Source organism: Parasteatoda tepidariorum, chromosome 4 (genome assembly GCF_982258835.1).
Source record: "Parasteatoda tepidariorum strain Cologne lab strain chromosome 4, Ptep-v5.0, whole genome shotgun sequence".
In the NCBI taxonomy this organism is placed as follows: domain Eukaryota; kingdom Metazoa; phylum Arthropoda; class Arachnida; order Araneae; family Theridiidae; genus Parasteatoda; species Parasteatoda tepidariorum.
Genome location: NC_141758.1, coordinates 69,170,852 through 69,196,134, shown reverse-complemented (window position 1 = coordinate 69,196,134; position 25,283 = coordinate 69,170,852). Strand labels below are relative to the sequence as shown.

General features: G+C 29.9%; 1 protein-coding gene across 1 annotated transcript; it reads right to left on the bottom strand.

Moving 5' to 3' along the window:
- Positions 1-1,445: 1,445 nt before the first annotated feature.
- Positions 1,446-24,229, bottom strand: LOC107456930 (osmosensitive cation channel TMEM63C). The gene is made up of 13 exons (XM_016074925.4): positions 24,106-24,229; positions 20,636-20,772; positions 19,204-19,293; positions 18,046-18,190; positions 17,367-17,473; positions 16,256-16,342; positions 14,921-14,977; positions 13,587-13,749; positions 11,157-11,265; positions 9,851-10,018; positions 7,484-7,608; positions 4,591-4,641; positions 1,446-1,842 (listed from the first exon to the last, which is right to left on the bottom strand). The coding sequence occupies exons 1-13, from the start codon at positions 24,169-24,171 to the stop codon at positions 1,735-1,737; spliced, it is 1,413 nt and encodes a 470-aa protein (XP_015930411.4). The 5' UTR covers positions 24,172-24,229; the 3' UTR covers positions 1,446-1,734.
- Positions 24,230-25,283: the final 1,054 nt, after the last annotated feature.

Genomic DNA, 25,283 nt, shown 5'->3' with positions numbered 1-25,283 from the left:
AAACTCTAGTACGCGGGTTCGATTCCAGCCATAAGCCTGAACATATTGTTTATTCTTTCTCGTAATGTAGCTTTGTGATTTTTGATATTTGTTAAGCCATTGATAAGCCACTTAACAAGCACAACAACGCACAAGCACAAATATTTACAAATCACAAGTATATTACGAATAGTCCCGCAGCGGACTGATCGTTAAGACACGGTTCCCAGCAGATCACCGAAGTCAAGCATCGCTGGCTGCGGTCAGTGTGCGGGTGGGTGACCACTTGGATCAGCCTGCGTTGGGACCGAGGGTGAGCGGTATTGGTCCTCGTTGAACTGTTCTACCGTAAAGTGCTCGACTTCGCGCGCAGGTCGTCGGGCTACCGAAGCGGTGGAGCCATCCCCTCCGCAGAGGTTCAAAATTGTGATGGAATGTCTTCGGATCATCTTCAGGGATGTTTCCCAGACCGTCGCCAAAAGCCCATTGGGCAGCTCTAGTGCGACGTAAATTACCAACAACAACAACACTGAAGAACCAAACACTTTCTGTGCAAAACCCAACTAAATATGCAAACACATATTTGAAAACATATTCATTGATAGAGTAATTTATGAAAGTCATGGAAATAATATGCGTTTCCTGAAGAAGTTGAACATGACTGAATAATTAATTTGTTTAAAAAAATTTGTTACCATACTAGATTAAAAGCAAACAATCAAATAGGTTCAATAAATAATTAGGAAAGTGCTATTAAAAATATTTGTAGCATTAATAGATATGAATATTTCTATGATTGCTTTTTTTGGTGTGGATCAAAATTTATTAAATTCAATTTATGTTAGCTCAGCAGCGGAAAATTCCTCAGCCTTAGAACCTGGTTTGTATTGCCTTTCATTTACAAATATTCGGCATAACAAGATACAAGAATTACGCAGTCTACAGAATTTCATAACAGAAAAAAATGACTAGGTTTTTTTTAATTAATGGAATTGTATCGGTAACGGTCTCTAAATTTTAGAAATGATTAATTCCAATACTTATGGCGGATGAAAATGGTAGATAGCAAAATATTGATTTAACTAGAAAAACAAGTTGAAAATAAATAAAACTGCAGAAAAAGATTTAACCAAAAACAGAAAGAAGCAAGCTGAAAGAATGAATTAACATCTTCTGATAAATTACTATATTTTCTAATTTATAATACAAATACAAATATCGAACAATGACTTTTTGATGCCAAGACAATAATTTTACCGTAATCAGGATTCAATACCAAAATGTTCTTGATTTAGTCAATAAACTAGAGTAGTCATAATATGAATCATGCAGTAAAAAGATTCAAAAAACAAAACACGGAGCAATAATAATTTAAGAAACAAAATTTCGAATTAAAAGTGAAATTTTAATAAGCAACTAATTCAAACATGTTTGTGTATTTTTAGAGTGCATGAAAAGTCCTGGTCACTCTCATTTGATTTATTTATTTTATTGAAATTACATACATTTGCTGACTTGTGTGCTCAATATAGGCCTCTCATTTGAACAAGTGAAAATAAACACATTTTATTCTTCCTTTTATTTCACATTTAATAAAATAACGAGAGAAAAAAACAATAGTCGTGCACAAAATTTAACATGTAAATAAAAGAAGGGCGTTTCTGTAAGAATCGTACAACTACTAAAATGAAATATTATAAAAAAACTATCAAGTTGAAAAATATATTATTAATCATTTGCTTGTAGTTCTGCTGTTCAAATGTCCACCGAATCTTCAGGATATTCAAACTGAATAGGATTATTGTATTTGTCCAAATGTGAAATAATAGGCATATAATTTACCAAAGTCTTAGGCTGAAATACCTGAAAGTAACAAACATGCAAGAATAAACATCTTATTTGGAGAATTTGCAAAATGTGCAAAATAAGAAACAAAACACCTTAGTAACTTTTGATCTAATGATCGGATTTTCACTTTCAAAGATACTATCTTAATGATTCTGGGGATTGACCTGAAATATGCTAATTAATTAGCACAAATGATAATTTTAGGTACAAAATCAAATACAAAAACAAAATTTCTCTTTATATACTTTTTATTTATTTTATAATCGTCTTTGAACAGTCAACCCAAATTTCAGTTTGCGATTACTAATGTTCAACTCTGTTGCTCTGTAAATTTCAACCCAATACAGAAGACAAGGAAACTCCTGGATCAAGTAATGAGAGAAATTTCCTTTCGTAGAGGACTTTTTGGTGGAAATAGCCTACATTTACGTTACATGGTGGGGAAAACCCCGAAAAGCTCCCACGGTTACCCTGACGGCAATGGAACTCTAACTCATGATCCGTCTACCACTGAGGATTTTTTACGGCAGCACTGTGATAAGTGCGAGCCGGGTACTGGATTCATATCGGTCATTCACCACGGGGATTCGAACCCTTGTCACCTCATTGGGAGGCGATTGCTCTATCCCTTGAGCCACCACGGCTCATCTTAATATACTTAACGTTTTTTTTTTATTATTTTTTTTTATAAATTTGTAATCTTGACCCACAAAATAGCAGTCGCAATCAGGAATATATATGGTTCCAATAGCTTCAGCAGAAAGACAGTTGAATGTTTGGGTCCCTTAATTTTAATTTCACTTTTTATATTATTATTTTTTTTTGTCACGTATCTGAAACTTCAAGCAAATGGAACTCTTCGCAAAGATATATTCATTTAACAAAACTTTTTAGATAATTATTTCCTATAATTTAATTTAGTTCTGATCTTAAAAATGTTTTGCAAACCTTATAAATTTTAATATATACGTTTATTTTGATTTCCAAGACCTCTTTAATAGCCTTCCACTTTCTAAACTAAAAGTTGTTCTTTTGGGTAAGTACAATGATTATAAAAGTATCTTAAATTGCGAGTTTGATTAGTTGGTAATTCTAATTTGTATGTGTCTTTTTAATAATTGAAAACCTCGAGGGTGGAACAAATAACAATCTTCAATGTGTAATAATTCTCCGGAAGAACCAATTTTTCACGTTATTGATTTGCCAAAATTTAATAATCTTCAAAATGCAGCAGTTAAAGATCAATCATTATTTCCCCCTGGTCCTCTATTATCTTTATTATGGAAAACGTTTTTTTTTTTTTTCCAAATTGATAGAATACTACAAGGATCTAATTTTTCATCACTTCTAGCAAATTTTTTTTTTATATCTTATGGAAGAAGTTTTACACTAAATATCAAATTTTTTTTTAAAGATATTGATCAATTAATTGTTTTTATTTTTCAAAATTATATAATTTTGTGAAATACTACTATTTACCCCGAGAAATTAAGATTACTTCATAATCATGACGATAATATTAATTTTAATTTTTTGAATTTAAGTATTAAAAAAGACGAAAATATCTGACATAAGCGATGAAAGGAATGATTTTATGTTTAATGTAAATAAGCAAATTTTAAGGATTTCAAATTTTTCTAAAAAAATTTACTTAAATGCTAGTTTTAATCAAATTGATAGAATTCTAAAGAATTTGCAGTGGTATTTATTTATTCCAAAAAAATTGACATACTTTTTCCAAATTTGATTTAAAACAATTAATATCCAACATATGTAATTAAACTCTATACAAAATTATTGAGTTAACTGTGTATTTAAATTAGTTTAAGAATATTACCTAAAAAATCGCTTAGTTATAGAGGTTAATATTTTTGCCAAGTATAAATCCAATTCGTTCGAATGCTTGGCTAAATCGACAACCTCTTTCTAGATTCAATTAAATAATAAAAATTTTTCAATAATTTTTTTTAATTTCTATAAAAATCCTCGAATCACATTGTTACAGTTTAAATTCATCCGTTTATTAATTATAAACTTAAAATTATCCAGTATAATATATTATTACTTTTCGCAAATTCCTTTTTTGGGGCAATCCATGGTCACAGCAAATCAAATGCAACTTCAGTATGAAGGCGTCTTGAAGATATCTCACTATTCTCTATTTACGCTTTAATTTCATATTTTGTAATTTGGCAACTTAGTCACTGAAATATTTTAAAATCATTTTTGCAACTTACATACTTCCTTCCTTCTTGCTTTATATAATCCCATTTGTTTTTGATTTTGAATTTTTTACACTTTTGTGATATTCTTACTTGATAAAATTTTGTTTACGAATTGGTTGTACTTTTTTCTTCGGTGCTCCTTACACATTGCATATAATGATTTATTGTGCATAGGCTTTATGCAATATTATAAAGCACTATTTTTGCGGATATAATCGTGTGAGCTGATAATGAGATTTCATCTTATCGTTATTAAATTTTCAAATTTTAATTTATTATTCTTATTTGTAATTTTTTTCCCAACTTATTGGTACTTTTATGTTGCTCTTCATTGGTACTTTTTTTTAATAATTTCTGAAGTTAAGTTCACCTTTTAATTTGGCCGCGCTCACCGTAGATTTGAAAATAGCTTTCCATCAACATTTAAATATCAATGAAGTTGAAATAGATTGTACTTCACACTGTCTTATAAAAAGTAAAAATTGAACTTCCTAATGAATTTAATTCCAGCTTCAATCAAAAAATTTGAAACACTTACATCAAGTTCTTCCAATCGAGTGGCATCTGGTTTTCTGTAATGTTTGAAGAGCTGAAAGGAAAAAAGTATTATTATTAAAAAAAAAAAAAAAAAAAAAAAAAAAAAAAAAAAAAAAAAAAAGAAGAATTAAATTTCTTTTAAATAAATTATTTTTATTAAAATGGTATTTAAGTAACTAAATAGAATAACTAGGAGAGTAACAGAGTAACTAAAATTCTTGTTCAAATAAAAGCTTTATTACAGGATTTAAACGATTCTTCCTCGACAAATATTTGAATCCTCCTAGGCCTTGCAGCCTAAAATTAGGAGGGGGTGAGTTTTCACTGAGTGGAATCGGGGATACACGCCGAGAGGGTCGTCCTAGGCTTGAAAGCCATTTCATTATGCTCAGCTAATTGAAAGGCAAACTTTGGATCTAAGTCGGATTTCTACCATCGGCTGTTCAAAATATTTCTAATCCTTTCATCATGAGCTCCGTGTTTAGCCGACATCAGCGTGATATCGTTAGATACCCAGCAAAATCTGCTTCATTTTGTCAATCTGTCTCTGGTTAATATTTCATTGACATACAGTGAATAAATACCACTAAATATATATTTTAAATACATTTAATGTGTTTTGTAAATTGAAACAAGTTTCTTTTGTGTGTTTTATTTAGGAGTGAAGTATTTGTTTGGTACATAAAAAAATATAACAAGAAATTTTCCTTTGAGTATCACAAAAATTTGAAAAAACAGTTATTATCGAGTTTCGGAAATTTTTTTTTTTCTTCTTAAGTTTCATAGAGATTGTAACATAACAATCTCCAAATATATTGTTATAAATAAAAAAATCCGAACACTAGCTTAACATGCAATGTTTACACTTTGCGGCACGGTTCACTGATCAGTGACGTCATTTCAGCGGAGTCTGCGTCGGACTGCCGTAAGCGAAAGGGTTAATACTAACAGACAATCCTTATTCTTTCCACTTGATTTGAATTAATCGATGAATTTTGATGAATGAAGTAATTAAAGTATACGAGGCCCCAAGGTGGTAAAACATAGTTATAGTTTTCGGTTCATAAAATGTTGACCTCTGAATATTGACAAAGTCTGCTTTAGATTTTTATATAGTTTTAGGAATGTTCGAGGTTTACACAAAGTGCAATATGTAGCAAAACCACTCCATACCATCTAATCAGTTGTGTTTCCTTGCAGCAAGACGATCTATTTAAATAACCCGACATCATCCAAAGGATGATGAAGGCTAAAGCCCTGGATTATTAGATAAAGTAGCACCACTCTTTTCCTAGAGACCTTTGTGTCGCTTTTGATTTTAATTGGCTGCCGCTGATCACATGGGTAAGCTACAGACATTTTGTTGACTGGCTAGAACGGCGAAGTATGATTGCGACGGATCTTTTATTTTTTATTTCAGCTTTTTTTTTAATCTTTCATTGTTTCATGCTTTTAATACATTAAAGACATTTGGGTGTTCTAATAAGTCAAAACAAGGTTTTAAGTTAGGTCGCTAACCTGTTGGTGATCATAATAAAGAACGACGGAAAGTATGGCTGCACAGAATTGGCAGAGATAAATGGACTCCAAGCGATTCTAAGTATGATTAAATTTTATATTTAAAAAAATGCTAAACAAAATAATTGTCCCATTATATTACAAATTGCTCATGTTTTGCTTGCTTCTGTGGAATTTCGCCATTTTAATTTTAAAGAAACGCTTCCAGAAATGTTTATATTAAAAATTTTAATTGCTGTTTAATTTTATAAAAGAATAATGCGTCTATTTCAATAAACTTACAGCTATGGTAAAAATTTTCCAATTTAAAGAAATGTTATTAACATTATTACTTGTTATTAAAATATAAAATTATTAAAGAAATAAATTGAATACAATTAAATACCTTTGTACTAATTCAGTATAATATATATATTTATTTTTTCAGTTTACATACCTCACAGGTTGATTGTTTTATTTTATCCAATTGATGAAATTATTATTTTGCTTGAAATATTGAGAGTTATTTATTAAAATAAAATAATTACCACATAATATTATAAATACTCCAATAATATATCTCAATCATAGTGAATCTATATAAATTAAATAATTTTAACACTTATTTTTGTAATACCGATAAGATGATGATTAGATAGTACAATTAAAAAACAAGATTATTTTGTTTTGAAAAAAATGAAAATTAAGATTTCATTTTAAATTTAAATAATTGTGCTTAAAATTTTAGAAAATGTTTATTATAAAAGACCAAATAACAATTGGTACTAATTAAGAAGAAAAAGATTTGAACTATTGGCGAAAAAAAATTTTCTTTGAAAACTGATAATAATGTCCGTAATGATATAAATCTCAAATTATACAACCCTTTGAACCTCATAAAAAGATTCAAGGAGTTTTGAAAAAAAAAGTTATAGCAAATTATGAGAGACAAAATTAGAAAGTTTTAACTTATAGATAAGGTATTATTTTCATTGAATAGAATAAAACATAATTTCTGAGAGAAAAAAAAAGAATTTAAAAAATAAATAGTAAATAATTAAGTTATCTTCAAGAATATGAAAATATTGAGCATCTTGAGCAATATTGCGAGCACATTGAGAATTGTGGTCACAAGAGAGTTGCAGTCACCAAGATACTTTATTTATCACTACTTTATTTATCCGGGGCTTTAATGAATGTGACCAAACTAGGGGAATATAATCTGATTCAGATTAGTAGGATAAGAATGAAGGAAGAAAAAGTAATCGCATTATAATTGAACTTAACTTCCATACACGTATAACGTTCCGAGATGATAAAAGTGAGTATAGTTTTTATTGATTAAATGCTGTTTTTTGAATATTGAAAAATGCAGATTTCATATTGATTGTGCTTACCTTTTTTATAGGTATGAGGTTACAAGGTGGTAAAAACTTCCAACGGCATGGATTGATAGAAGTCAAGGTAATTAGCATGTTTATCCACATCACAATACTTGCAGCAAATGTTGTATTTTCCCAGCCTACGAATGATCATATTGATATTTCTTGTTATAAAAGGGAAAAAAATATTTATTTGGTCAAAAGCTGCAAAAGTTTACCGACTTTTCCAAAAATGACCGATCATTTGAAAAATAATTACCGGGAAAACGTTGGAGATAGGAATGTTCAGTTTGTCATCTGTTCAGGAAACTAGGTTACAGTCACTCGAATTTTTTCGAGTGACTGTATTTAGGGTTACCAAATTTCAAAATTACTACCGAAGTTTATCCATAGATGGAATTGCTGATTAGAAACAACTATAAAATTATGTTTTCAAAATAACTACTATTTACGCCAAAAACTTACACATTCTTAAGAAGAAGAAAAATAAATAGACGCCAGGAAAAATATTTCAATTGTAATGGTCGAAGCAACAGAAAGTATTGCAATGTAGTTCTAAGTCAGCAGCACCTAATGGCGAAATTTGTAACTAATTTGGTGATAAAAGCACTAAATTTGGTTTGAAGATAATTTAGGGTACACTGCCAAGCTGTTAAGAAACTACTTCAGACGTTGTTTTTTCAATTCCACGACAGAATACTGATAAATGTAATTCTAAGAGCCTTAGAGAATTTCGAAATCAGAAGGAATTAGGGAAGGGGAAACGTAAAAATTGCGATCAATATATTTCTCAACTCTTACTCGAATAAGACATCAAGTGGATAGTACTAGAAGTTATAGGCTTAATAGATTGGAAGTTATTAGGGTTTTATGCATAAAAAGTATAATTTCAGACTTACGCGTCTCACAATCTGGTTAAATGAGGTATTGCTACCTATATATTTTTACGCTAAATCTAATTAGAGTAGCTCCAAGTTGATGGAGCAAATTTTAAAGTTATGAGACTTTTATGAGTAAAATGTACCGTTCTTTACTTATATCTATTCAGACGTCTGAGATTGCTATCTAGACAAGTGATGCAATGTTTCCTACTTATAAACTATTAGCCCCGCTTTTGATTTAGTATAAAAAATACGTCGAAAGCAATATCTTATTTGTCTAGATACTAATGCTTGCGTTGTTCCCTCCACTTCGATATCATCTTCCAGATTAAGAAATTACTGAGACTAAAATTTATGATTATACCCTAAGGTACTCATGAATGTCAGAAACTAGTAATACAAAAGTTTACGTTACTTTTATAAGTCACACTAATTTCATTCGACCACCACTCTATTTAGTTCTAATACAAAAGTTGGTACCTCAATAGTGGCAACACTACTGTAGTGATGCCATGCATCGGAACCAAATGATATCCTTTATACCTCGCTTTCGTTACATATCTGTCTTAAAGGCCTGGTTTCTTAGGACAGGTCGGAGTTACAAAACGTCAGCTTGAATTTAGCGTCAATTTGTGAGTGAGACAGCATACGTCATCGAACGCTCAGCTTGAACAACGACTGACGTCCGCATGGCACGTAACGTTAGCGACAGAAGCAATGGCGGACAACATCCAACAGAGCATTGAAATCAGCCAAGATTTGGATTTTAACATTAAATATAGCTTCTTCTTCCTCTTCTTCTTAATTTAGCTAAGCTATAATGAGTTTTTTCCTGGACAAAGTCATTATTTGTTCTCTAAAGCACTGATCGACCATAACAAAATCAATACAAATTCAAAATAAGAATTTGTTTACGTTATTAACGCATGCGCAAGGCGAGATAATGTCTGCGTTGGACCGACTTCTTCCGCTGAGCTAAGAAAGCAGTATTTTGTTAGCGTAAGCGGTACGTCAACTTCTCGCTGACGCCCAGAGAAAGAGCTTGTCTTAAGAAACCAGGCCCTTACCCAACACCTACTAAAAGAGAGAAAGTCTTCGTGTGAAACACTTTTGTAATTGCGAACGGACGAACATAAACAGCGCAGTGGGAGATAAATAAGAAAGATGTCACAATGTTCGGATTACTAAACTACGCAGTGTGGAAAAAATGAGGAAAAAGTTACAACGTTCGAACTACTAAAGATCGGATTTCTTGTAGATGGTAATCTTTGCGAAAGCCTTCTCTCTTCTAAAACCTTGTTTCTTCAAAACCTTTTGCTTACCTCCGAGCAAATGAATTCTCCTTTTTAACATTACGCGCGTACGCCCTGGCGAAACACAATTACTCCGGAATGCCCAGTATTTATTAATTATTTTAAATTTGAAAATTTAATTTTTATAATATTCCAAGAAAATAAATTTGGCACGATGTGCCAAAAAATAAATTTGAAAACACTCTCACCTGATCTTAAGTAAAGAATGCAGAAAAACCCAGTAGATTTTAGCAACATGGCAAACATCATAAACTTTATCGCTAGAATATGAATATTGTGACCGATTTGGGACGGAGCCATAGCAAAGTATATATTGTACCGATTAACTAAATTTTGTAAAATAAAATATATCAGGCCTGAAAAACATAGAAATCAAAAGTTAGAAACATATTATATTTTACTTACATTGTTGTCTTAGTAATTATTAATGCATTAACAATGAAACGATTAACGCGTGAAACTATGCATAAATAAAATAAATGGTGTACATAGCATATTTAACAAACTAACTGGTTTTGATTATTTTAATTCCACCGCTGCTGTAATAGATCTGGTAATTATTTACTATATTTGATTTTTTTTTTTTTATTATCACCTAAATAAGTTAGGCAAATCTCATATGTAGAATCTTATGGCTTCAATCTTAGCATGGACTTAAAAATTGTATATTAAGTTCGGTGGTATCGCTGCTTTTAGTTTGAATTGTTTATAATCAAACCGCGTAAAGCTCCCATTCCTGTTGCTAAAAAAATGGTATCTGTTTTATTGCGTGATTGGGCCTTATTTATTTTACGTATTACAATACAACTATTGAAATTTATTTTCGGAAATACGGAAATATGACTTTTTCTTAATTTATGTTACTATTCTTTATAAGTAAAAAACCGGGATAAAAGAACGAAGAAAAAATGCGGTGAGAGCAAAGATCTTTAAAAAATAAATTTTAGCAGGAAAAAAAAGGATAGAACTGATCTTATTAAGCCACAAAAAAAATTAATTTAAGGTTGAATATTGGTACTTTGAATCAATCCTGAGAAAATTTGCTGTAACCTTTATAAAGTGTTATATTCAACTATATTTTCATTAAATAGAATCATAGTTTCCTTAATCGAGTGCAATAATAGTGTTCAACAATTCAGAATCATGTTTTGCAAAAACTTTCAACAAAATTTACTAGATATTTGTTACTTAATTGCTATTACATAATCAGACTGTGGAATACAAAATTTAATTAAATTGATATATGATAAAGTTGGAGAAATTATGCCATGAAAACACTTTTTACAGACTTTTCTGTAAAAGCTGTCATAAATATTGTTAAAAAGTAGAAACGTTTTTGATTGTAATTTATTTATGCTAAAAAATTTTTTTTAACATATTCTTTTCCGCGTGTCTTAAGTTTTCCTTAAAAACAGAGTGAGCCTAAATTTGTATAGAAAAATAGAATAAAAAAGCATAAATAAATACTGGAATTAAAAGTACGGATGTAGTTACCAAATACGGAGATAATTGGACAAAAAATGCTAAAAAACACTGTAAGACTAAATATCATCAATGCATAAGAATACTGAACACCAAAACTGAATTCCCACGGAGAATAATTCTGAAAAAAAAAATGGAAAGCAATATTTTTTTAATAACACAAATAAATATTCATAAACAATTATGGAACCTTTCAAAGAAATCAGTCTGTTAAAGAAAAACACCTACCTAAAGCTATCTAATAGTATGCCGATAAAAATTTATTACAAATTCTAAAATAAAAACGATAAAGAAAATAGATTGTTGAGAAAATGCAGGAAGAATATTACTATTCAGAAAATTCAAAATGCTTTTTGACGCATCGTAAATTTTCTGAAAAAAGCATGGAAAGAGATATTTTCTTAATAACACAAGTAAATATTCATGAACAATTATAGAACGCAGAACAAAAAAATCAGCCTTTTAAAAAAACCACCTATCCAAAGCTATCTAATAATATGCCGATAAAAATTTATTGCAAATTCTAAAATATAAACGATATCGAAAATAGATTGTTGAGAAAATGTAGGAAGAATATTGCTATTCAGAAAATTCAAAATGCTTTTTGATGCATCGTAAATTTTCTGAAAAAAACATGGAAAGAGATATTTTTTTAATAACACAAATAAATATTCATGAACAATTATGGAACCTTTCAGAGAAATCAGGCTGTTAAAAAAACCCACCTATCTAAAGTTATCTAATAATATGCCGATAAAAATTTATTGCAAATTCTAAAATAAAAACGATATCGAAAATAGATTGTTCAGAAAATGTAGGAAGAATATTGCTATTCAGAAAATCGTCATCGCATCGTAAATTTTCTGAAATTTTTACGAGAAATCACTTTGCATGTCTTTTATTCATTTATTTATTTATTTATTAATATTATTATTATTATTTTTTCTTTTGCACTTAACGTAATAAATCAACACCACCTAGAGGAGAGGAAACCTTCGCACAGATCACTTTAGTAGTCCAAAGGAACGAATATAAACTGTGTTGTGGGTGATAATCACCTTCTGAACATTATCGCTCACTAACCGCAGAAGCGATTTTTTATTCCAAGGTTTTTAAAGATTCACTCTCTAATTTCCTACTAAAGTGTGATCTCGAAAAAATCTCGAAAAAGTGGCCTTTATAATTTTTTTCCGTCTTCAATCGTTCAGTTCGTAATTCTCAACTAAACCTCTGCTTTAAAAATAAAAAAATAAAAAATAAAAATTACTTATTATAAAATCAATGTCATTATTTTTTTACATCAGAGGAATCATCTAAATAAAAAAAAATATTTACCTTTCAATAGTGAAGTTTCTAGAACACAAATTACAAAGAAATGATACTTCATTTAAGCTTCAAATTATTGAACTTTTGCACAGTTCAATAATTTGAAGCTTAGTTTGATTAAAATTCAACTAAACTTTACTGTTACAGTCCTATACATATATGATCAGTTAAATTAAGTATTAAAATTTACTCTGTAACAGCACAAGTTAATTCGTTATTATTGTATCGTTGTAAAGCCAGAAGCAATTAAGTTACTCTTGAATGTATTTCTTTCATTTATGTTTCATTGTTCTTCAGAAAGTGTGAAAATAGAGATAAAAATATTACATAAAGTAAATAACTTAACGGCTCAATATTTTTTTCTCGTTTATTTAAATTTATATTTATATTTTTAATTATATTAGTCAGTATAGCAGTTTTAATTTAAAGACATATAAAACTTCATGTAATCTTTCTGCCAGCACTGAATACTTGATATAATGACAAATCAACTAAATAGGACAGAACAGGAAAATAATAATTTTGGTAAAATTAGAACTTTATATTTTTTTTATAGGTTTAGAGAAAAACTGGAAGTCTTTTTGGGTGCCTTTTTGTCGCAGACTATATATTTGAATCAGTGATTCAAATTTTTATTTGAATCTGAATAAACTGAAGATTTTACTCAACGGATTCAAATAAGTGTCGAAAAAATGAAGCAAATTAATAACTAGTTTTAGGGATGTGACCCCAACTGTAATACACAACTCTTATTTGTAAAAGGTGAATTATCAAAATGATTCAAATAATAAGAATTAGTTCACTTAATTGCTTTAAATCAGTTTTGTTCATATGTTGGTATCTGTTGATAAAATCAAGTAATTCAATTCGGTTATGAAGTTTTGCGGTTTGTTAGCTCCTGAATTCAGAATTCCTTTTTGCTTTGATAAAAAATTTCGTTTCAAAATCATTTTATTTGAAACATTGGAAAAATCAAATTAAAGTTTAATTTTTACAGTCGACTGCAACATATGTTTTTAATCCTGGAAAAACGAGTATGAAAACATGCTACCTTGACACGTTTCCACTTCACATGCGTCTGTTATAAAACTAGGAATATAGTAAAAATAGGAGTACCTTTCGAATAGCTATTTTTTCGGCCTCTGAATTGGCCATGAGAGCACTCAATAAGCAATAAAGTAAATCAGATATGCGTAGTAGTTGAATGGTTGTTCCAATAAATGCTGAAGTCATAACATAATCAGAAAAGAAAGCTCCATTGTCTGGGAGGAATATGCACCTGTTTGTCGTATGAAATTAAATTAATATCTACAAAAAAATTTCATTTCTAAATGTGTAGTTATATATTTGTTTTAACTTTCGTATAACCTTCAATTTCATTTAGTGTTCAGCAAACCAGTTCTAGAAAATGTAGAATCTAATTCATAGTAGAACTACATTCTCGAACTGTTCTTCGAGAAAGAAAAACTGGAAAAAAATTTTTTTGATAAACTCAGAGACATTTAATAGAAGGTAAATCATTCTAGCCAAAATAGCTAAAAATAAAAAAGCTATCCGCCATTCCTGCACACTTGTACCTTTTCACCTTCTACTACGACAATTATTGCGAGATTTTCCTATTTTTATCACATCAATGAAGGACTCGTGCTGCTTAATTTCTTCATTTGAAATATAAGTTAATAATATTTGAGCTGAATACTCTCAGATATATATTTTCAAAAGTGTGAATTTTCTAAAAATATAAAATAGGTTCTATTTTTGTAAAAATGGTGGACATTTACTTTCTTTAAGCATCACTAGATGTCGGAATCAGTTAATATACTTCTTCCATAAAGTAAGATTGTAAAGTAAAGTAATTACATAAAGTAAGTTCTATAAAGTTTTTAAACTCATTGAAATTGATTTACTACATCGATTTACTATTGATTTACAACACTAAAAAAAATTCTTTTTTAATAAAGTGATCTCCCTTTCCTTCATTAATCCAAGAAAAAGATAAAAACTTTTAATGACTTGAGAACAGCGTAAAAACGAGTTTTTTTACATTTTATTCTTGAAAGAAATAATGAAAAACTTTTATTTTCATCATTGTAACTAGATATCAGCAGAATCAGGAGAAAGCGAGCTCGTTTTAAATTCCATATACGTTTTTAAAGGTGGAGTGGTACCTCTTTTCTCTTCTTTAGGTAAACTATAACTAACAGTAACCTATCTGCCTACAACTAATCTCTATTATTAATTTCGTCTGTACTGTTGTGTTATGGATGATGTTTTCAATATAAGTGTCAAAATTTTTAGCTCTTGACCTGTTCTACTTCCTTTTAGAAAGTATACAGCTGCTTACTACAGCTTATTTTGCGAGGCGAGGTTTGTTGTGGTAAGTTATAACGCCCCTTACAGTTGTAACAATTTTTTAACACTTAATTGGAACAGCTATTGAACTAACTTACTTCCATTTATCAAATTCTTTATAATTCGATATGGTAAAATGAATAAGGGCGTTTAAACTGAAATAAAGAAAAATAACATTAATTTTTTAATGATTTTTGGCTAGTTTTTGCAGGATCTTACACATATGTATTAAAACAGACTTGACGTAATGCATTAAGTAGAGTGTTGCTTTATTTAAAATGTTGTTTAGACAAGTAGCCTTGTTGCTTACTGTATCTGTTAATAAAATTAAGCCAGAAATAATGTGGTTTCATTATAATTTGGTTATTGATTTCGAGTCAGCGTTAATTCTGAGAATAAAATTTACGTACAAATTGAATTTAAAATGTTGTTATTATCTGTACAATGCACAAAATAAAAAAAGAACACTCAAAAAAAAATTTGATCAAATGTTTGGATATTAAGTTACAAAGCCGCACAAGCGTAATTTAAAAGCAAAAACGTAATTTCTTTCAATAACTATGCCTATTGACATACTTGACATATTGACATACTTGTGTTATTGACCTTCAAACAATCAATTTTTTTTTTATGATTTCTCCATATTTTTAAACTATTAGTGAGAATCAAAAACCTTCTGCGCTTTTTTACGAAAATCATTTATCCGAAGACAAGGCTAAGCAAGGAATAGTATTTTCACCCACAATTATAATTCATTTTTTATACTGAATTTAATAATAATCGACAAATATTCAAATTATAAAGTATACAAACTTTTATATAATTTAGTATGATGTTTCAAACTTAGTATGTAATGTTTTTAAGCTATGAAAGAAAAAATCTATGAAGAAATTTAATCAGACTAAAAATCATTACACAAAAAAAAAAATCAATTTTGAGCGAAATATTTTCAGTTAAATTAAAAAATGATAAAGTGACAATAAAAATTACAAGTATTGCAAAATATGACGTTACTTTATTATGCTTATAAACTAATTAAACTTATCATTTGCATATATATATACTGTTTAGCGGATATAATCATGTGGGCTGATGAAAAGATTATATCTTTTTTTTCCGGTTTTTTTAAATAAAACTTCATCCTTTTTTTTCTTTTTTTTTAAACTGTTGTTTGTTACTTTTTACTTATTATTCCCCCCCTTTTTTCATATGTCTATAATTTTTCTTTGTTTTATCTTCATTTTGATATATATATATATATATATATATATATATCCGTTTTTTCTCTCACTTAAATTTCCATTTATGACTCTTAATGCGTATATTTTTTACTTAATTTTGTTTAACTGTGTCTCTAAATACACGCACTAAGGATGGTGATAGCGCAACGTTCTGTTAGAATACTTACCTAGATAATGCAATGAAAGACTTACCTAGTCAGCCCTAGAGACGGACAAATTACGACTGTTAATATCAAAAATATCACTGTTTTTCTCATTAAAGACATGTACATGGATGATCTAAAATTAACAATATTAAGGTAAATTCAAAAATTGATAATGTATAAGTAAATTTACTAATTAGCAGTTTAAAAGTAACTATATAAACGTAAATTCTCAAATAAACAGTGTTGTTGTCTTATGCCACTTGCTTATACTGACAAGCCAATTTTAAGGCAGAGAGGTGCGCTTCTTGTTTTCCAGTGGCGCCATCTACGGCCAAGAATTCAACTTCTGCCGCACACATACACGTTATAGCTCATATTACAGGGAAGACACATTCACACACCTTCCATCTATCATCAGATCGTAATTTTGAACTGAACCAGAGCAAGATCAATCTCCGATCCAGTGCCAGAGGTATTTATTTGTTATGGGAAATTGGGGGGCTTTGTGACACCAACAGATTTAGCGTGCACCAGTCACTATTTTGCACACGGGAAGTCCCCGGCCGACGATGATCGAACTCACGACCTCTTGGATATTTGCCCAATGCCCTACCATCCAGGCTATCCCGGTCTAATTAACAATGTAAAAGTAATAATATGAAAGTAAATTCGCAAATTATCAATGTAAAAGTAAATTTATGATTTATCAAAGCAAAAGTGAATAACACATTAACAATATAAAAGCAAATTTAAAGAAGACTAACAATATAAAAGTAAATTTACAAACTAACAATGAAAAAGTAAATACTTTAATTAACAATGTGAAAGTAAATGCTTCAATTAACATTGTAAAAGTAAATATTTAAATTAATAATGTAAAAGTAAATACTTTAATTAACAATGTAAAAGTAAATACTTAAACTAACAGTGCAAAAGTAAATACTTTAATAAAAATGTAGAAGCAAATTTACATACATAACAATGCCAAAAATTTTCACAAATATGTAATAATGCAAAAGGAAACTCACAAATATAACAATGCAAAAATAAATCTTAAATTTATAACAATGCAAAAGGAAATTCATGAATAAAGAAAAATTTACAATGAAAAGCGCAAAAGAAGGTTTACAAACATCCGAGATTTGAAAACGACTTACTTTGTTTCGAACTCCAAATAGTGCGAAGAATATGCAACAAGTGCTGGAATAGACAAAGACAGAATCCATACCACAACGGTCAGAAAAAATCTTGCCAGGAAAACATTCTGAAAAAAAAGTCAAGAAAAGAAAACAGCATAATATGTGAAAATAAATTTTTGTTTTTTAACCTTAAAAACTACTTGGACATTTTTATTAAGACTTATTATTTTTTTAAAAATATGTATTTACTTCTCTAAAAAACCGTGCTTTCGAGAAAAACGCTTAGAAAGATCATGTTGTTAAGTTGATGTGCTGACCTTATTTATTTAAAATTAGAGTATTATTCTACTATTATGTCTTTTAGCTTTCCTACTTTTAAATTTTGCAACAAAAAAAAGCCATAAATAGGAAGGATTTTCCCGAACTTTTGAAATTTTATTTTTGGTATCTTAGCAATCTCTTGATCCACACAACAGGGGAGATAATTGTTCCCACATTGGAATTCTATACTCAATTCTTATGCAGTTATTAAGAAAAAAAAACATATTATGAAAAAACATGCTTATAAATAAATATGCTTTTCATATTACTCATTATAAAAAAAAACAACATATTTTGAAAAGTTGGAAAACTTATCATCGCTTACAGTAACAATTTTCAACAAAGATAGTTTTTTTTTTTTTGAAATAAAAGTTACTTTTGACGTCATTCTCTCAGGATCTAACTTGAAACTGCTGATGATGATAGCTGGTGTAGTAAGAAAAAAGGCAATCAATAGAACTGTTATATTAATGAAGGAGGTTCGTAAATTCCAAGTGAAAGTTCTATCTTTAACATTTTCCCTGTGGAGAAAAAATTATTATTTGGACTAATCCTATTAAAAAAAAAATATTATTTGCACTAATCAGTCTTGCCAACAGCTATTTTGTTTTTCCCTTGCTTAATTTGCGATTACTAATGAGTATACTTTTTTGGCTTAATTTTATTTTTACAAGAGTTTTAAAAACAAATAGTATTTTTATAAAAATAAAAAGTAAAATCTTATTGAAAATAGTTAAGTTTATCAATAATAAAATGGTAGAAATAAAACGTTATAATATAAAATAAATAAAATTACAAGAAATTTCTTTTTCTTAGGGACCTAACATTAAGATACAGTTTGACAAGACAAAGTAGGTATTGCTAAATAGTTTTCAAAAAATAAATAAATAAAAGGAAAAAATGATAAAAGAAGAAAAAAAACGAAAAACGTAACGTAAGCACTTATGCATTTTTGGAAAAAAAAGAAGAAAAAAAAGTTCTACAGTGATCGTTAAGACACGGTTCCCAACAAATCACCGAAGTCAAGCATCACTGGCTGTGGTCAGGGTGCGGGTGGGTGACCACTTGGATCAGTCTGCGTAGGGACCTAGGGTGTGCGGTATTGGTCCTCGTTAAGCTGTTCCACCAGTAAAGTGCTCGACTTCACGTGCAGGACATCGGGCTACCGAAGCGGGGGCGCCATCCCCTCTGCAGAGGATCAAAATTGCCATATGTCTTCGGATCCTCCTCAAGGTTGTTTCCCAGACCGTCGCCAATAGCTCATTGTGCAGCTCTAGTGCGACGTGAATGAACTACAACAACAACAACAGCAGCAGCAAAAAAAACATAATAATAATTTACATAAAAACTGAAATGTTTTTTTTTTTTGATGAAAACTATTTTGAAAATGAAATCACCGTTTTTCCAAAAAACAATTGTATAAGTTCAAACGTTTAGATGGTACGTTTTTTCATCTGTTCTGCAAAATTTTTAAAATTGTGTTGAATCTAAAAGCCTATAAGTAAATTTGAAATTATTTTCACTAAGTACTCACCATACAATATTTGACGGTTCTGGTGCTTGATCAATTATCCATCGAGTGTTGATGGCTATTGAGGAAAATTGGACTTTCGCAGACAGTATCCTGAAGAAAAGAAAGAACCAAAAAATTGTAAAAAAGCAATCATAACAATGTTACACTTATGTGATATTGTAATTTGTATTAATAGACATATTTAATTATATTAAATAAATAACAGATACTTGATTAAATCAATTTAAGTGCAAGTAGCAAAGTGGTTAATACTAATGCATTTAGTACTTATTAACTCTAGATTTCCTTAGGAAGTCATTTTGACTGCTTTTAATTTCAATTAGAGAAGTATATAATGAAGATATATAGAAGTATAAAGAGAGGTATATAATGACACAATTTCGTAGAATTTTGTACAACATATAATTTTTTATTGTTAATATTTACTAATAACTTGTTATGTAACTGTAAGTGATATAAAAAATATTAAAAATTAATTTTAAACATATTTCTTTACACATTATTTATTCTTTTACAATCCAGTCATTTTGACTGCCTATGGGCAATATAGGTATATATACCAGGGCTCGAAAAACCACCCGTCCGCCGGTCATCGGCGGTCAAAAATTCCCCGCGGACAACGAATTTCTCGAATCCGACGTCCGCGCGGACGGCCATTTTCCCTTTAATGTTCGTGATATATTTTCAATTTTTGTTATCTTACAAGAGTCTAGCGCCTCACTTCTAAAATGACCCACTAATCTAGCAATACAGCAACACACTGCGTATGGTGGAATTGATGTTTTCTCTGTCTGGGAGTACTGTATGAACTTACAAAAAATTACATTACGTACTGGTCTTAAACAAGCGGTAAATGCAATTATGAGCATCTACCTAAATGGAGCATCTACCTAAACGCAATTATGAGCATCTACCTAAATGGAGCATCTACCTAAACGCAATTACGAGTATCTACCTAGAGGTTTCTGTGCAGAAACCTCTGTAAATCATTGGCTTGATTGTGGAACTGACAAACGTCATATTTGATTCATTTAAAAAGCGCAGTACCCTCGGATAAATTGACATTCCAGGTAACTTGACCTTTGTCATTTAAATTATTTCATAACAGAAATAATAGGCTTTACTATTAGTAACCTAGTATTTATTTTAATATAGTATAATGTAAATCTAGTATTTGTAATCCTAGTAACTACTAATTCATTGTGCAAGTTATATAAATGTTTGTAATAAATGAAAGAAAATTACATTTTTATTTATTTAGAAGCTACAGGTTAGTTTTAAAGGAGGACGGGTACATTGTTGGACAAGCCGTCCTCGGGGACGGGTAAAATTTCTGAGCTTTTTCGAGCCCTGATATATACTAAGTTTCAGTCTTTCTAGTGTTAAGTAATCTTTTTAATACTATTAATTTCTTTAAGAAGGAAAATCTTACTGTCTTGCGAAGAATTCTTGTTCAAAAGTGACAAAAGCGAAATTAATCAGTTTTCTTGGTAAGCGGTTCAATTCCCGTGCAAGAGCTTCATCGTTAGCACGTACTTTTGATTGGTAATAAACACAGCCTTTAAATTGCTTTATGAAAGAAAAATAATAAGTAATTAATGAAATGCATTGAAAATTATTATTAATAAAGTATTACAATTTTGTAATAGACATTTCATTCATTAATTTATTATCAAGTTTCCACCAGCAGTCAAACCTGTTTTGTTGTCTAGTGCTTCCTCATTCCTGTACTGTGATTTGCCAGATTTCGCTAGTGTTTCTTTTTTTCTCTGTTAAACAGTAACAAATTACAGTGTGGCTAATACATTAACTATTAATATAGTAATTCATTTATACTTATAACACAATTGCAACGTAATAATTAAATATTATTGCCCTTATGAATACATGGTGTTCCATAAAGACCATCCTTGGTATGTATTTTTCATATGTGGAAGAATGCGAATGAATTTGGAGAAAAAATTATTATACTTTCCACCTCTTTTAAGCATTATTTTTCTCTTATGAGAAAACTAACTTTATTTTAAATAAAGCAATTACAGACCTGCCAACTTTTTCGGCTTTAATCAGAATTTTTTGTCAAATATTTAAAATGGAAGAAAATTTTATGATTTAACATTTGAATTAAACTGACATTATCTACCAAGACATTTAAACAACTCAATGATCTATGTAAAAGAACTTATAAGTATCTAGTGATACTTAAAATGATGATGAAATTTTAAACATATTTAGTTACAATCATGTCATTTCACTACTAGTTTTAACATTGGATAGAGCTAAAACCTCCGGGTTGGCAGCAATGTAATTTAGGACAACTTTTGTTGCTGTTGTTTCTAATGTCACTTGCCAATAGCAAGCCTGCTTGGTGAAATCAAGCGAATTTAAGGTAGAGGGTGCGTTTTTTGTTCTTCAGTGGCGCCATCTATGACTAAAATGCGACTTAATTTCACAGCCGGTTATTGGGAGGGCCTATTTATTACCTATTTCGTCCACAGATCGCAATTTTGACCTGAACCAGAGAACTATCAATCTCCAATTCATTACCCCCCTTCCAGAGATATTAATTGGTTATGAGAACATGGAGGACTTTGTGACTCCAACAGATTTAACGCTCACTAGTTACCATTTACTACACGGGAAGTTTTCGGCCAGTGGGGATCTTGGACATGAGCCCAACGCCTTACCAACCAGACTATCCAGGCCATAGGACAACTTTTACAGTATCTAATGCTGCAGTCTTTCCCATTCTAATTTTCAACTTTTATGTCTAATCTGTTATGATATCGTTTTAATTGCAGAAATTTATCTTGATCGGCAAAAACATGTTTTTAGATCAAGTTTTCGATCTATGTTTACCTCGGACTCTAAGGTCTCTGAGTATTTTTAAGCTGAAAGTATAAATTAATATCAGGAAAAAAAACTAGTCGTCAAAACATTTAGAAAATAGTTGTTATGTAAACAATAGTGTTACTAAGTTGCTTTTTACTTAATTTCAGAATTAATTTTCGTTAAATATTAAATTTGCTTGAAAAGTTGACAATTTAGATCACTTTTCGTTATAGGTCAAAAAATCATATTTGAAACAAAGCTTATTATATGGATTCTCATTTTATGCAAAATTTACCGATATACAACCCTTGCAGCTTTAAATACAGAGAGCTGTTTGTGAGATATTTTGAAAAACACTCAATTTTAGATCAAACCTAAAAGTCAACACTCACTTCCCCGGAGAGCGAAAACTTAGGATTGTCTTATTGAGACATTTCAAAGGCATTTTTTTAAAAAAAGAATTTTAAAAAATGAACCTTGTAATAAACAGCAAAGCAGGTTTAATTTGATGCTGAAAAATGAAGTTGTTTTTAATAATCGTCTATTAACTCTGTTTCTTCCCGCAATTAAATACGTTTTGTTGTTAAGTTCACTCGCTTGCCTGCATTGTGGATTGTTAATTTCTAAAAAAAAATTTCTCAGTTAAATATAAATTTGCAACACACAATGATATTTATTTTTGTTTCCATTTTTGATAAGAATTCTAAAAATACTTATTAAGGGTGCTCTTGCCCTATATTTGTAACCGATTTCGCTTTGGATATGGAAATATTTGATCTTAAAAATGTAGATTATATTGAAAAAGAAATTTAACCTTGAAAATCAAATTTTTACCAAAATAGCAACAAGTCTTTAAGAAGTAAGTCGACAATGTGTTTCATAATGATCAGTCTTAAATATATTTTAAGAGTCCTAACAAAAAAATTTTAATTAAGGATTATAAATGAAGACCAATCGAATCCAAAGTTGAATTTTGAGCACTTAAGTTACTCGGATAATGATCGAAATGCTAAATGAGTTCTAAAAGGAAGAAAAATTGGCGATATTTAGAATTAATTTGGAGAAAGATATTGACACTATATGCTGTTTGTAGTGGCAAGAAAATCATTAAAATGTATACTGTCCATAGACATTAGCTCATAAGCTCAAGTTAAAATGAAAGCACTCCATCTGGTCAGAAAATGGTCAACAATTTGACTGATGATAAATTCTCTTTTGAAGATAATAGGTTGATAAAATCTGTTGATTGTGGTCAGCAAACAATTTAAACTTATATTATCATAAGGTAGGAGATTGAGATTAGATTGCGATTAGACTGCGATTGAGATTAGACTACGATTGACATTAGACTTACGATTGAGATTAGATTGCTTTAACAGATGATATTTTGATACAGTGTTTTCTTAATAACGCCTTAAATAAAATAACTTAAAACTGGGTCAGTCACATAACATGCAGCTTTTGGTGCCCGCTCCAAATTTCCCCAAGTTTATCGTTCGGTTACGGGTGTTAATCGTTTAATGGTAGATTGTTCGATTCATTCAATTCATAATTCTCGTGACATCATTATTCCTTATTTAATAATAATTCTTTTATCAATATCTTGCACATTTCTATCAAACAAATTAAACTACAACAAAAAAGTTAAAATCTTATAAAGTAATAAAATACAATTCATGATTTTTACCAATTTAAGGAACATTCCTACTGAATGTGGTTAAATAGTTCTACTTAAAATGCGCCAATCAAATTCTCAATTTCTAAACGTATATTTTATATGAATTTTTATTTTGATGAAAAAGTGACAAAAATAATTGCTGGTGCTGCGGTTGAAAATATTTCGTATTGAAATGAAAATGTAGTTTTCAAAAAATTTAGGTCATACGTAAAATCGTTTATTTATTACAAAAGGAAAGAAAAGAAGACTCTTCTTTTAAGATGAAAACCGATTAAACTATTCAGTCTGCTTTCGAACAGTTATCTTATCGTTAGAACAGCTTGGAGCATGCTCCATGAGCTCAGTGTCGCGGATCTGACCCAATGTTTATATAAACATATTGAGAAGAATACCATTCTGTGTTGGCATGCTTGAAAGCAGAATAAGCTATGACAAAACAGGCAGTAGTTGTATACCATCACTTCTCGCGATTCTGACTGTAGAATCTCTTGACAAATTTTCAACAAATTCTGAGATATTTTCCTGAAATTGTTTCCAAGTATTCAAAAATAAACAATTGAAATATGATAATTAGCTATTTTGAAATTTAGTCAAAATTCAATGATAGTTTATTAACTGCCTAGGATAGGCAATAGCCCAAATAACATTTATTTTTCGAAAGAGGCTGTGTTTTAGAATTAAAATACAATACAAAATTTGACTAATATTTTAATGAAGTAAAATGTTAAAAATTTCTTCAATTGAATTATGTAAGTTTTTTTTTATTTTAGAAATAAATGCTTCATAAACATTAAGACTACTCGATATTCTCATAAAACTGTTTTAACGTAGAACTATATTATCAGTGCAGTGAGCGATAATACGGTGTAAATTTATTTCAACCTTAAAAAGGCATTAAATTAAACCATGATTCCATTCAAGTTAAAACATTGTTTTCTGACACATTTTGATCTGAACAAAATAATTGAAATAACATATATTTTAATTGTGAGCCGCGATGGCTCAGGGTTCGCCTTCCAATGAGGTGAACCGCGTTCGAATCTCAGCAATGACTGGTCAATGCCGGATGGGTCCTCATCCGGCTTGCACCGACTAGAGTGCTATTGTGAAATATCCTCAGTGGTAGACGGATCATGGGTTAGAGTTCCATTGCAGTCAGGCCAACCGTGGGAGGATCACGTGGTCTTTTAGCGAAAATGCCGGTTGGTTCCATCAAAAAGTCCTCCAGGAAGCCAAATTTCTCTCAATACTTTATCCAGGAGTTCCCTTGTCTTCTGGAGTGGGTTCAAAATTACAAGGCTACATAGTTGAGCAATAGTAGCTGTAAATCCAAAAATTCGGTGGGCTGTTCAACGACGGTTATAAAATAAAATAATTTAAATGTGATGATTTGAAATAAAATACATCCTACACACATAGAGTTTTAAAAGAACGAGAACAAATATGTTAGAACAAACATATGTATGGCTTTAAACTTTCTAGTTTAAAATGGTTCTAAATTAACAAATTTTATACAGTGTAATAGAAAATATTCAGTAAGTAATGCATTTATAATGAAGGAAATTTTTCC